The sequence below is a fragment of the Siphateles boraxobius genome, unplaced genomic scaffold, assembly GCF_051911475.1.
Source record: "Siphateles boraxobius isolate OS27281-9 unplaced genomic scaffold, OSU_SipBor_1 20, whole genome shotgun sequence".
NCBI classification, from domain to species: domain Eukaryota; kingdom Metazoa; phylum Chordata; class Actinopteri; order Cypriniformes; family Leuciscidae; genus Siphateles; species Siphateles boraxobius.
In genome coordinates this window covers 16,441,827-16,457,293 of record NW_027508811.1, presented here as the reverse complement: position 1 = coordinate 16,457,293, position 15,467 = coordinate 16,441,827, and the positions used below count along the sequence as shown (strand labels likewise).

Sequence of the window (15,467 nt, the reverse complement as noted above, 5' to 3'; positions counted from 1 at the left end):
AATCATGCTACAATCACGATACTCTATGGCAGTGTTGGGAACCCTAATCAAACACACCTGATTCAACTCATCAGCTCATAATCACATATGTTAATGAGCTGATGAGTTGAATCAGGTGTGATTGATTAGAGAGACAGAGAAAACGGGTCCTTCAGGACAGGTTTGGGAACCACTTCTCTATGGTAAATCATCCTAGAACGTAGTAAATCATACTAGAACGTGGTAAATCATGCTAGATTCATGGTAAATCATACTGGAACATGGTAAATCATGGAAAATCACTCTAAAATGTGGTATATCATGGTAAATCATGCTAAAACATGGTCTATTCCATCTATGATGTCAGTGGTTAAATGCTTGCTACATAAAACTTAATGTCTTTTGATGCTTGTGTGGTTAAAAATCTTAAATGCCTTAACTGCTTGAACACCGATAAATGCTTCTTGCAGCTTTATTTTACTTATAATCATTAACTAATTATTATTATTATTATTATTATTATTAAGTAAATTACCTGATGATGTTAATCTAGATGGTCTAGATGCCAGAACACAATTTGCTGTCATTATAACAGATATCCATTTATGAATGTGACTGAAGAACTAACCGTTCAAAAGGTCGGTAAGATTTTCTTTTTGAATGTTTGAGATCTTTTTGAAAAAAGTCTCTCATGCTCACCAAGGCTGCATTTATTTGGTAAAAAATGCAGTAATAAAAATATTGTAAAATATGATTAGAAATTGAAAATGATCTATTATTATCAATGTTGAAACCAGTTGTGCTGCTTAATATTTTTGTGAAATCTGTGATAAGGTTTGTGGTGAATGGAAATTTCAAAAAAGTATGTTTTTAGTCTTTATTGTTTGTTTTTGATCAATTTAATGCATCCTTTCTAAATTAGAGTATTGCATTCTTTTAAAAATGTACTGACCCCAAACTTTTAAAAGACCGTGTTTATAACTTGTGTATAATATAATTTGCATATATATTCAACTGTAGAGTATGCAAGATAAAAATATAAAATTATGCAAAGTTGAATGTTTCCCCTTATTTATGTTTTTATTAGTGTCATGCTCTTTTATTTAGCAATTAATGTACTTATATAAACACTCTTGAGGGGGGAAAAAACACTCGATAATTAACTAACTGATCATTTTAATAGAGGAACGAACTTCGGATGCTGCAAGACAACAAGTTAATAATATTGGAACAGAATTTACGTAAATAAAACTGGCAAATGGTCAAACAAGGCAACCATAATTCTTCATACTTCTGTGTATGCTGGGAAAAGGGCAAATGGGAGTAAACCACAAAACTATTTGTTCTATGTAGGTCTATTTGAAATGCATTAATCCAACTCAACAGCTATGCTTGTTGGTCAAACTTCAAAAATCAAAGTATTTCATAATTGAAAAGATGATATGAGGTGCATTACTTATGTTCCTAAAAGTTAATTGAAGTTCAAAATAGTAAGTAAAACGAAAGAAGTCCACAAATCTTTGGCTATTTTTAGCATTATTTACTTAATTTATGCATCATTTTACAGTGAAACCAATAGACACTGTGTAAATCATACACAGTCTCCCTTTGTGCCATATTTATTTTTTTGTGAGTTATTTCCCTGTCTGCATTGCATGCTCTTTTCAGTTGTTCGGCATCTTTCCCAGAATATAACTGAGAGGTTTCACTGACAGTAGCTATTTTTCCATCCACCTACTTCTGTGCGCATTTTGGGATATCAAAAAAATAAAAATGCTGGATGGAAACGCCAAGATGTGCATACATTGTAAAAATGAGCATTTAAAAATATATATTTTTTTAATGGCATGGTTAAAATGTTTTTTTTTTTTAAATGCAAAAAAAAATTGCATTTACAAACACCAGGCATCTAACCATAAGATAACAGGACAGCGTTTTTTGTGTTTAGTCTGTGCGCTCTTGAGACATTTATGATATAGGATAAAGATTCCAACAACTTCCTTTTTTATTAAAGATATTTTGTTGCAAATTCCCAGGGATGGAACCACTGCTTTATTTGCAAATATTTTTCATACAATATTCCGATTTTAGTGCGCTAGTTAAATTCGCAACTTTGGATGGAAACCGCTAGTGATATCATGCTCTGAAATAAAACATAGGCTATAGTGGTTGAGGCAAGTACCACAGTTGCACACATTTCCTTTTATGATGCCATTGTTTAAATGTGTTGAGAGTATGACAGTCTAGGCCTCCGTCCAGTATGTCTGCTGAAGATGTTTACGGTACTGATGGGATATTCTCTATTAAACACCCACGGTTGCTCTTCTACAGCGCTGCTCTCGAGCCATGTTTGGAGCTGTTTGCGGTGATCCTGGTGAGCTCTCTCTCTGTGCCCCCCTCTGCCATTTGTTGACAAAGCAGAAGTCAAACTGTGTTATGTAACGGCCCCCCTCCCTCCAGCCCCCTCACTCCGGCTACAGCAGGCCCCTTGTAGATCTCCTTTGTGTATTAAAGCTGCACTCTTTAAAAGCTGTCATGGAAATAGAATGAGCCAATCCCCAGAGATTCTTGGGTGGAATATCATGGTACTTTTTCTTATGTCACCCCCCCCTTTATTATTTTAATGGGGCTGGCATAATGGAATGGAAAGCACCAAAGGATGTACATGATGACCTTCTGCTGTGCTTCAGAATCTAATGCTGTGACTCTTTAACTTTTCTGGATATTTTGATGGTTGGAGAGTTCTCACAGATTTTATTTGAGATGTCATGTCTTTTATGTGCCAATATTTATCTGCCATCAAAATCCACAGTAGCCAAGTTCAGTTTTGCCAAGTTCTAAAATCATTGCTGTCATGCAGAAAATTGTGGTGAAAACCGTGGAAGGGAAGTCCGTGAACAATGCCTACCAAAGGTTAGGTTGTTTTCTACACACACACAAAAAAAAAAACTAAAAATGTGCTTAATGTGGGAATGTCTTAGAAATATCGTTGTCGTGATAAAAATATATATATCACGTAATTGAAATGACCATGTTAATGTATTTGGTCTTGGAGGAATAGATCTGCTACGCTGCTGCAGTTGATTATTGCTGCTGCTGTTGATTATTGTTGCTGCAGTTGATTATTGCTGCTGCAGTTGATTATTGTTGCTGCAGTTGATTATTGCTGCTGCAGTTGATTATTGTTGCTGCTGTTGATTATTGTTGCTGCTGTTGATTATTGTTGCTGCTGTTGATTATTGTTGCTGCTGTTGATTGTTGTTGCTGCTGTTAAGGACCCAACACCAACACACACACACACACACACACACACACACACACTCACACACACACTGCTGACTCGACCAGCAACAAGTTACAATTTACCACATTACTTTTTATACAGTTTTTATGTAAACATTTTATTAATAAAATAATTATATATTATAAAGGCTATTCTGATTTTATTGAAATTACTTTGTGTTGTCATATATATATATATATATGTAATGTTATATTTAATAATATATAATTTAACTTTGCTGAATTAACCTAAATGCATTACAAAACACAAATTTAAGGGTTGGCTTGGTTAGAAAAAGTAATAGGTTGACACTTATTACAGTTTGATATACACTGGCGCGGATTAATGCACAGGCTTACATAGGCATCAGCCTAGGGGCCCCACGTGTTCAGGGGGCCTCGGATTGGCCAGACATTTATTTTATTTTTTTACTTAAGCGCGAACCAGGCACGGCACGGCGCCGGGATTCCAGTTTGGATGGGCCAGACGCCCAGACCAATTGTGAACGTTAAATTAAAAACGTTATCTAATCACTGTTTAACCTAATAAAAATTACTGACTAATATACTGTTAAATTATCTGTGACTAATATACATAATATAGATTTCAATAGCTTGATGCTCTTTAAATATTTTGTTGCATTGTAAAAAGGTTTCGGTGCATAGGACAGACCTATCCGCGATCGCTCTCCGTGGACGTGAATTGGTTATCCAATCCTAAATTGACTGGATATTTCAAAGCTGCTGAATCTTCATCCAGTCGAAGACAAGATCCACCGCAGACTGCTGGAACGGAGCTAGCTGAAACGCCTGCAGCTAGCTCATCATGTTACCGGTAATATTTCAGGGAATTTGGGGAGTTATTCCACAATGCAGTGTTTCCTCTGTTTATTTTATTGTGGGGGTGCGCAATGGCAAAATTTCTTCCGCCTCGCTTTTTATTTTTGTCAAAATGTTCGCTTTCTTCCGAGTCGACTATTAAACGAACAGCTCGCAGGACGATTCGGGTGCTAGGCGTCTTCAGGGCTATCATCCACTCGCGAGGCAGAGGCGCTGGCGCCCTCCTAGCAACGGCGATTCGGGTTCGCGCTTAAAAACGTCACTGCGTCCACGGGAGATGGCTTTAAAAAACGCAGACACCAAAATCAAGAAATAAATAACTATTGCTAACATTACAAGAAACATCAAGGCTCGAAATTAACAACAATGCTCGAAATCAAAACAATTTTGGTCGCATATGCTCCTGAAATTTAATCTGTGCAACCTAAAAATATATTTGGGTGCTGACTACTACGCCAAATTTAAAAGGCTGATTTGACATTTACTTGACTGACAGGACAGCTGTTTCGGTGGTTGCCTAGCAACACAAAAAACGCAGCGCACTGCTCGTTCTGTGTTATCGAACCTGAACAATGCGTGAGATCGTCTCCATAAGATGAAACGAACGCTGACAGATTTATTTTGTAAGCCGTCACCTAAAGAGGTGGAGCACGCCGATGGTGAGAATTTTTTTTTAATTATTAATATTAATACATAGCTTATTTAGTTTTATATAGCAATGATTAATATCATCAACTGCTGGCTAAACCATCCATCATCTGCTGGAACATTTATGGATGTACAAGACCAAAACAAACCAATTATGTGGCTATTTAATATGCACGTGAATGACGCAATCTTTATGTTCACCTCTTCATTCTTGATGATGATGCTGGTTGTATTCTGGCCCTCATGACCTCTGAGTCTGACTTGGGACTAGGTATAAATTAAGTAAATTTGCACAATGATATGCTATTAGGCCTAGACCTAGTTTGTTAGACCTCACACAAAGAGCAGCCTAGGGGGCCCTGACAACCTTAATCCGCCCCTGGATATACAGTATATAATATTAAAATAAAGTGTGTTATAGATAATATACAGCATGAGGGATTTCATTAAATCATTTTACACTGTAAACAGAAGCTGTGATTGCATAACACCCTAATGTACATAACTGATAACAAAGAAGATGAAGAAACATTATTTAAATGAAAATCATCAAATGTTAAGTGTTATAGAGGATTCTGGATATGTAAATTTTTGGCTTTTCTCTGTAATTTGAGAACTTGTTTTTCACTTTAAGAAGCTATATTTAACAGTATTTAATTTTACTGCACACGTACGATCACACCGGTGTGATCAGTCTTGGCTGGTCCCCGGACCGGTCACACCTGTGTGATTAGAACGGTCAGTGCGTCACGTGATCAACTGCTAAATTCAAACGTGCTCTGCGTGTTTTGAGTGTTTTCAACCACATAATGTTTATTTTAGGTTTCAGATATTTAAATACACACAAGTACTAGCAACACAATGATTTTGAGTTTGTAAAATACACACTGATGATGTCTATGGAAGCGGCAATAATAATCCTTTACATTATAATAAGACGACACGTTTTATTCATATCAGATACACATTGTGTAAGAATGTTAGAATATTTTAAACTTACGTGTGAAAGGGTTAAATGTTTTTACCGTAGCAGGGCTCTCAAGTCTCACGCATTGGGCGTGAGACACACGCATTTCAACCCGTTCACACGCCACACCTTGTATTTTTCACGCTGAGGAGTAAGGGAACTTGTCCCGCTATACAATTAATGGACGAGGCGCAGGCAAACGGAGGGAAGTTCTCTGCCGAGTTCATAGCATCTGTCTCGAGTTATACAGAGTTGAATGCTAGCTACCAGCCAATCAGAAATTAGAATTAGTTGTTTCCGGGTAAATTATGTGTTCCCGCTGCAAGCACTTTCGTTACTAGACAACAAGCGCACACACGGAGTGGAAGTTGAAAGAGCACGATCTGATGAATGCGGTTTGCGGACATCTTCATTTATTTAATTTTTTTTTTAGCATTTTGATTTTATGATTCCTGGACGATATCTCTTGCCTGTGATCAAAGACAGTGAGAGCTGATGTTGAGGAGTATAGCCAAATTCGTGCTAAATTATTTTTGATACATTCAAAAACTCTCCAACTGCTTTTAAAGGGGTCATCGGATGCCAAATACACTTTTATATGGTATTTGCAAATAAATGTGTCTTTGCAGTGTGTGGACACAATCACCACAATGTTAGTTGGGGACATTTGGGGACATTTAACATTTAATTTTGAATTTAACAATACTATTACAACTTTACTTTCCTGTGATCTCTGTAAAGCTGCTTTGAAACAATTTGTATTGTAAAAGCGCTATATAAATAAAGGTGACTTGACTTGACTTGACCATGCAATGAAAAAAAATCCACTCACTTTTTTTTATCCTCAAAAAGCCAAAAAGTTGTTGCTCATTATCATTTAAAGAGACATGCACCGAAACGGGTCACTGTGAACAGAGCTGTTTTTGAAGAGGTTAAAAGGGTGTTGTTTTACACAACCATTGAGAAATTTTAACCAAAGTATGTTACAAACTTTACATGAAGACCCAAAAGAATCATACCAACTTGTGGAAAATGGGCATCCGATGACCCCTGTAAAGGTGACCGGTTTGGGTATTGACATACATGCTCAGGGCAAGTTGTTATGACACAATGTTATGTACATTGAGCACTGATGTTCAGCTGGCTTGTTTGGGGTCAAATTTATTTTTATTTTTCAATAAATTTGTATTTTTTAAATATAACTATTTATTTTATTTGGATGAATTTGTCTTTTTTATCAGATTTAACAATTGTTATAATTTCCATTTGTGCTGGTCAATTATGAACAATAGGCAAAATTGAACTGCTAGCAAAAATTGAAGCGAATTTGGTTGGGTCGAGGGACCGCTGCTGCAAATATTTGGGTGGCTCCTCCCCTAAATCTCACTCTAAACTTTTGATAAACCTTGAGAGCCCTGCCGTAGCATGTATATTGGGCTTTCAGTGAGCTAAATTGTTCAGAAATCTAAGAGACTCCATGGATGAATTGATTTATTGAGCTATCAAGTGCCCCTGCAGGACGCCCCTTTTCTCACTACATGAGCCAAAGTTGTAGACCTGAGATTTATAGCCTGGACTTGACTGAGGTTTAAGCCAGTGTTTTTATTTTGAAACAAAGATTTGGACCCATGTCTGACATGAGCCTTTCCACTGTTGCAGTTTTACAGCTTTGCCTGGAGAAGGCCTGCTGGACTGAGTGCAACAGTTACTAGGCACAATGCAACAAGATTCCAGCAATTTTATTTGTTCACACAATTTGCCTGTTTTTTGATGTTGTTTTTTGGACTAATAATGTGGTCATGGCTGGCTTGGTCAAATAATAAGAATTAGATTTTTTTTTGTCTATTTGAGGCTGAATTTTGATGAACTTTAAAAGTTCGTGGTTATTTCTTAGGACATTTCTAGTATGCCATTTAAATCTTCTGAATTACTTTGTTAGAAGTATTTTATTTTTAGCATGATGAAGAAGACTGTAATCGCTCAGTTTATAAGCGTCTCTAATCCACTAGAGTGGCCCGAACTGTCAGTGCTCATGCCCTTGACCATGATAAGACCACTCAGGTGACTGTTTACTGTGAGAAAAATGTGTCTGGTCCAACCCATATTGCCCATGCCCTGTTTTGACTTCTTAAAATAAACCACAATCAATAGTCTGTCAAATTTGTATGACACCAGATTTATAACAGATTTTGTCTATTATCTTAGTTATCTTAATATAGTTTATAACCTCATGAGGTGCTTGTCATGCCAGACAGGGATGGAGAGGTGGATGGAAAGCAGGATGCTGTAATTCGTTCATCACAATGCTAAGTGGGTGCAACATTCCCAGGTTGCTGGTGCTGACAGGTCCATCTTTGTAGTTGAAAAGAGGTAAAGCATGGTTAAGGGTCAGTTCTTTGAAGAGAACAGGACATGATAGTCTGGATTTGTATGATAGGCCACAACAAGGGATATTTTAAAAGGGCACCCTCCCTGTTTGGGTGTTTGTTAGGACTTTAAACCAAGTTAAGTTCAGCTGAAGGTCCTCACAAGGTAAGCTGCAAAATTTGAGTCGTATAATATTATTAAGATTAATATGCAGAAATAAATTGGCTGCAAATGTTTATTTACTAATTTGGCTTTGGATGCATTTACTAAAACGCCACAAAGCTCTAGCTAAATCAGGATTAGCAGCATAACTTCAACACAGGTTACATGTGGACTGTGGAGCAATCCAGAGTATTAAGGATCCTCAAACCGTGTGACTCTTGACTGATGTATTTGATGCGTGCAGCTGTTATTGCTGGACCTGTTTTTAATTTTACAATGGAAAATGATTCCCACTTATCTAATTCAGTGTGTGATATAAATGTTTATTATAAACAGCATATTCGTGTATTATAGAATTACAAAATTGCCATTACACAACTGCACAAGTCTTCTAAATTTAGAAGGATATCCATTTTCAAGGGGATAAATCAATGCTAACAGTTATGTTTCTGTATATGTTTCAGTACTCTATCAATATTATTTATAGATCACATACTTTAATTCAGATATAGGCTCTATTAAATGTTCCAAGTTTACTTAGATGGCTAATTAGCGGGTTCTGATTTGTGTTGACTAACTGTTGGCTAAAATAAGTCAATGAGACAGGAGCCATTGCATAGAGACAGATGGTTAATGTTTACATTGAGATCCATTAGAAATGCAACAGAAATATCTGTAATTATCCAGGACTTTGATGCTATTTTGTATCTCTAAAGAAAACTCTGCTTTAAAGTCCCTCACTTAGCAAATAGTAATTAGCATTTAAAATACTACCCAGCAAGCAATTTTGCATTTAAAAGATGTATAATAGGCATCCAAACACAGCCCCAACGTCTAGGCTAAAACAAGGCAAAATTTGGGCTGTCAGTGAAAATATAATAGACATCTAACTAGCCCAAGAATAGACTCACAGGCTACGCATAGAACATGTCAAAGAAATTAAACCAAACCAACAAACGTAACCAAATTCAAGGCTATTTTGGATAGAAGTGGGTTATTCGTAGCCGGACTATATTGGGTCTATAGTAAACCTAGATGGTGAAATTACTGCTATTGCTTGCTGGCAGTGGTGGAAAGAGTACTGAAAAAACATACTCAAGTAAAAGTACCATTACATTCCAAAAAATGTAGTGTGAGTAGAGTAAAAAGTACTTGTCCAAAAAACTACTTGAGTAAGAGTAAAAAAGTAGCTTATTTAAAAGTACTCATGAGTAGTGAGTACTGAGCTGCGGATTCTACCCCTTATAATAAACCCTGTGCACTACAATTTATAAATTAAAAAAAATTGCACATACTGTAATTCACATTATATTTTGTTCTTTGTCAGAAAGATTGAAGAATATCTATCATCCATCTTTTTAAAATGCATCAAATCAGTACACTCATCATCATTTAAATCATATTATTTGGGGGGGGGAAAGCATTTAAAATTATGGCGGAAAGCCACTGGGCATGCTATTGTTGCACATAAAATATCAATATTCATAACTGTGCAAAGAATTCAAAAACCTTTAGAAACTCATATGATAGTTCAGCATCACACACCATGAGATGGGTTAAATAGAGAGATTAAAAAATACAGATCGTGACGCACGTCTCTCTATAATGTGATTGTGAAGTGAGAGCGGGAATTCACTGCATTATGAACTCGTCACGCAATACCCCCAACCTCAGACCAAATGTTAGGCCCTGTAGACAGGCCAACCTATATAAATATCATATTAAGCAAAAATGTGAAATGTACCTTAGCATATTAGAGGAAGACGCTGATATCTGGATTGAATTGATGCGTGAAGAATGCACTTCCACAGCAGTCACGAGTAACAGCAGGAATAGGCGGTTAAAGTTTTCTATGCTTTATTTGATTTGATGACAGTCACGAGACCGATTACTCGATCCAATCACGTTGATGGATAAAAATAAAATAAAATTAAAACAAGCATGTAATGAGTAACGACCACAAACAGAAGGAAAATAGCGGAGAAAAAGTACCGATACATCACTTAAAATGTACTCAAAAGTAAAAGTAAAATTACACAATTTTTAAACTACTCTAAAAAGTACATTTTCTGAAAAAAACGACTTAATTACAGTAACGTGAGTATTTGTAATTCGTTACTTCACACCCCTGCTTGCTGGGTAATCAGTATCAAATTATTTATTTGGCAGATACTTTTTTCTAAAGTGACTTACCTATTACTGGGCAGAAACATCTGTTCAAGGGAGATATCCATTGGCAGCTACTGAAACATATACATTTTCATTGACCCATATTTTCTTACTTAGTCAATGTTCTGTAACAGCTCACTTTGTATCTTGTTTCAGTGTGAACCACAGCCAAAGGTGTGACACGTTAGTTAGAGGGGTATTCAGTCTCCTCATGCATCAGCACCCTTCTTACCATATTAGAAGGATTGTTTGTAACATTATTCCAGTCAAAATTTCACAAACCAGTTAATCAGATCTTAAATATGAGATCAGGTCTAAATATGCTTATACCAATGCCAAGCCAAGCATGCAAATAAACAAATAGGCCAGTTTTCTTTTTCTTTTATGTTGGTGACTAAGGTTGGATGGTAGGATTTATTCACATATAGGCTCTATTATACTATCTAAATTTAATCAGCTGGTACTGATTTCCTATACACAGTAACTGTATCTATCGCATCCCTAGTCCCTACTTTCTGCATCAGCTTTTTTGCAATTTAAAGGGGACCTATTATGCAAAATTCACTTTTGCATGGTGTTTGGACATAAATGTGTGATGGCAGTGTGTGTACACAACCACCCAGCAGAGATAAAAATCCACCCACTCCTTTTTTTTTTTTAAATCCCAATAAATCATAAGCAGTGTCTCCCAACGACCTGTTTTCAGAATGCGGTTTTAGTGACGTCACTAAAGCCACAGGCCCCGCCCACGAGTGCTGACAGACACTGCCGTTCTAACATAAAACCGCCCTGATCGAGGTCACAGCGAGTTGATACTATAGTTGTACACATCCGCCATTGCGGCACTGATGAGAATGTCTCCCAAGTGTTGTCGTGTAGCTGGATGTATTAATCCACATAGCTCTGTTTATTTACTGGAGCGATAGGCCTAACATTATTGATCATGGCAGTAATGAAAGTGAGAGCGCGCACTTTATTACAGTTCATAGGAGTTGTTTTACGGATATACAGTTTACCAGTTTATTAAGCACCCCCTGAAAAGGTGTGTATAATATTTATTTACTGTTAGTTGTAACGAGTGTTTTTTGTACTTCGCTGTGTATGTTGATATTAATGAAAGGAATATATTATCTGGCTCTGTTGGCATTATTGTCCGACTCCGGGTCGAAATGAACACGGCTACTACTGAGAGTTTATGTTTTGATATTATCATTCCGTGAGATGAGAGATTGTCCCAATATTATGAAGCTGCAGACTCGTAGCCTGCAGTTACAGTCCCCCACCCAGAGTCCCGCATTCTCAGACCCCTCGTTTTTCGAGACAGCGCCTCCTGCTGTTCGGAAGATCGTATAACATCCTTATCAAAATGCCATTGAAAACAATAGGATGCAATATTACGGTGTCGTTTTATTTAAAGTTATCCAAATAAATATGTGCGTTCCCTGCTTAATGCATGTGCCAAAAAAACTCATTGTGTTCTCTGACTAACTAATTACCCAGTAGTTATTTTTTGAGCGTGCATGGGTGTAATTGAAAGAAAATTACTGATGGAAGGGATACAATTACAGATAGAACTATCTTCTGAAAAATATTATGTGATATTATATTGCTACAATGTTTTTTTTTATTGAAATTCCAATTTTTCTTTCAGTTCAACCTATAATGGTCTAATTAACATTATACCATGCTAACATTACAGAATCATTTTTTTTTATATTTTGAATGCGAAGCAAAAATCAAATAAGAATAGACAAAACACCAATAATAAATAATTCTGTATTTTATTTAACGATCACCTTCACATCATCTTGCTGTAAACAGGACTAAGCGAAGAAAAAAGGAAGAAAGAATTGTGTTATTGACTTTACTTTTCGTCTTCAATTGCATTAAAAAAACCTCCTCATTTATAAGTCGCTTTGGATAAAAGCGTCTGCTAAATGAATAAATGTAAAATGTAATGTAAATACCTTGCATAAGGTAAAATAATTACTTTCTGGTAGGCGAATGTTCCTTCTTTTTTCCTTCTTTTTGCAATCGCTCTGTCAAATTCCTCAACGTCACTAAAATAAAAGATGAATGCCATTGTCAAAAATATTGTGTATTTATAGTTTTAGGAGAAAAGGTCCGGTAATTAAAAAAGGTCAAACGTAAATCTGATTAAATAATTAATGATGACATTCTTTGATATTAACACACTTAATGTATTTAATTGGTCTACTTTACTGTCAACTAATTTTAATCAAATTTTTACAATGGCTTGTCTACAAAAAGTCTAAGGTTAAAGGCTAACATTAGCTATCAAAATATTTTCGGGGGAAAAAGGCGAAAAAACATACATTAACGGCTCAAATTTTGTTACAAACTATCTTTACAAATATTAAATGGACTATTCATATGTTGGTGTAGCGATGAGCTATAAAGTAGTTTGATTTCAAAAATTGACAATACTCACGTTTTGGCTTAAGTTCGTCACATGTTTAGAACTTAAAATTGACGATACTCACGTTTTGGCTTAAAGGTGCTCCAAGCGATGTCGGGTGACATCACTTCTTGTTGACGTTTAAAGTATTGTCAAACAAAACGAAGGCTAGCTAGACCCTCCCTCCTCCTCATCCGCGCACTAACCTCCCAAATCCCACCCCCAAACCCTTCTTATCGGTTATTGGCAGGAACAGTTTGTTATGTTTCGTGGTGCGGGTAAGCCCAGTTTGTTTTTGTTGCCGTTTGTGCAGCCTGGGGTGTCTGCAGAGACCGTGTTTTTTTTTTTACGGTGTGTTCAGGGGACAGGCAGCTAGCGGATAGTGAGGAGATGTTTGTTGTATGTGACAAAAAATGTTTTGGCCTAAAAAACGTGTGACATCGCTTTGAGCACCTTTAAGTTCTTCATGTTTATCTGATCCAATTTGAAAGGAGGCGCTGTCTCGAAAAACGAGGGGTCTGAGAATGCGGGACTCTGGGTGGGGGACTGTAGCTGCAGGCTCCGAGTCTGCAGCTTCATACATAGACATTAAAAGAAATGGACACAGCGACCCTATTTGATTTCAACGGAGAAGATTGAAGCCTGATTATTGCACTTCCTGTCTGATGGCTGAGCGACTGCGCAGGCTCAAACTGAGCGTGACGACAGTCTGACAGTTGTACATCTTCTAGTAGCTGTGGCAAAACAAATCTGAATCATCTAATTCCTCAAAAACGTTGTTGAATATTTTGTCCTGTTGTTTTTATGGACTCTCTGTCTATGGGCTTCTCCCTTGACTTTATGCCTCTATGTCCCCCCGATTGCCTCATAGACAGTAAAAGATTGCCTGCGAGCTTCTCCTCCTGTCTATACGGTAATGTCTCTATTGCGCGACATAAAGTCGCGTGGTTATGACGCAATCGTTAGCCTGTTTTTAACAAACAAAAACGGCTTCTACGGGGCCATAACGTAAAATACAAAGTAATGGAGCCTTTTATACATTGTCGTGTTTACTTAGAAATAAATAATGGACAAATGAAGTCTTTGGACGTCTCAGATGTAAAGTTATTCGCTGTCAAAGTGACGCCAAAATGAATGGGAGTCAATGGAATGCTAACAGCAGGTGAAGTTCTGCTACAATGGCGGCTCCCGCGAGGCTTCAACTTCCGGCTGATGGATTACCCCCTTGGCTTCAGTTCATACTACTCGATTGTCCTGACATACTTCCTGCGAGCTCGTGAGGCTCAGCCCTCTGGGCCGGCAGCAGCTGCTCATTTGCATTTAAAGGGATACACACTAAAACGGTGTGTTTTTCTGAGCCTCAAAAAGTGACAATTTAAACATGCTGTTGAAAATTATCTGTTGGGTCCTTTGAGCTAAAACTTCACATACACACTCTGGGGACATCATAGACTTATTTTACATCTTGTGAAAAGGGGCATAATAGGTCCCCTTTAAAGACCAGTTGTAAACATGCTATGGAACATATAATAGATGTGAATAGGATGTGTTGTTGAGTTGTGTTGATTGCCAACCATTTGCCTATTCTTTGTTCTCTTTCCTAATGACATGCTGAGCAACATTATGTCTTAGCATCTCCGTTTATCTCTCCTTTCACCCATTCTCATTGGCAGGGCTCTCCAGCAGAGGGCACAGGGAAACTTGATGCAGGCCCTGGTAAGCATGCCACACTTTCAGTGTCTCCTATCGCCATCAAGTTTTTTGAGGTTAAACTGCCCTGGCTAGCCTTTATTTACAGTTACATGGGTATGAATGGAAATTACAAAACAATTGCAACACAGATATGGACAACAACATCAATTAAGATAAAACCGCAAAAGACATTTTCTCAGCATGCCAGTTTTAAATCTGTGCTTACAGCCTCATGTAACGTACAACTATATGATATTGTTTAAGCCTGTCAAATTACCTAGCCTAATCAAAACACTGTAGTAAGGACTACATAAAAGGCAGTAGTAAGGAATAATAGCAGTCTAATGTCTTGATGCAGGAGGCTCATGAGTAAGCAATCACAAACAGACTCCCTCTGTCTTCCTCTCTGGCTTGAGTCATTGTTGAATCAGTATTCTTACTGCCAGGCCCCCTATTTCCTTCCGTTCATCCATCTTTCCTTGATATTTGTGCCAGCCAACTGAGAACACTGTGATTTATAATCTTCCTAGAACTTAAAAAGCCCTCGAGTCTCTATGTGACCATTATTAGTGCTGTTGTTCTCAATTTCTAACAATAACTCCGTAAAATGTATGCAGTTGTTCTCACCGGGTAAGTCACAACCCAAAATGTCACAGATGATGTGAAACACTGCAAATACGCATTTATAATGGGTTTTTTTTGACTGTTCTCCCATCTCACTTATGGTTGTATGTGTCTTGAAGCACGTCCACCCTGTCGGCGCACTGTATCTGCTGTGCGAGTAACACCTTTGAGGATCATGAAAAGTTCACCTGATCTCATGCCTACTGGTAAGACCAATATTTTTAGGATTTGAGGGTCTAACGTTTGAATAATGTAAAACGAATATGGTTGTTGGCATCATGTACACTTTATTTAGTGCTTTGAAAAGATAATCAATTT

The 15,467-nt window shown here is 37.2% G+C and overlaps 1 protein-coding gene across 1 annotated transcript in view; it reads left to right on the top strand.

Moving 5' to 3' along the window:
* Positions 1-15,467, top strand: part of sorbs1 (sorbin and SH3 domain containing 1) — a 54,734-nt gene that overhangs the window by 7,877 nt on the left and 31,390 nt on the right. Inside the window, exons 2-3 of the mRNA XM_077237133.1 lie at positions 14,507-14,549; positions 15,269-15,355. Coding sequence (XP_077093248.1) covers positions 15,325-15,355 — 31 coding nt within the window. The 5' untranslated portion in view covers positions 14,507-14,549; positions 15,269-15,324. The remainder of the gene's footprint in view (positions 1-14,506; positions 14,550-15,268; positions 15,356-15,467) is intronic.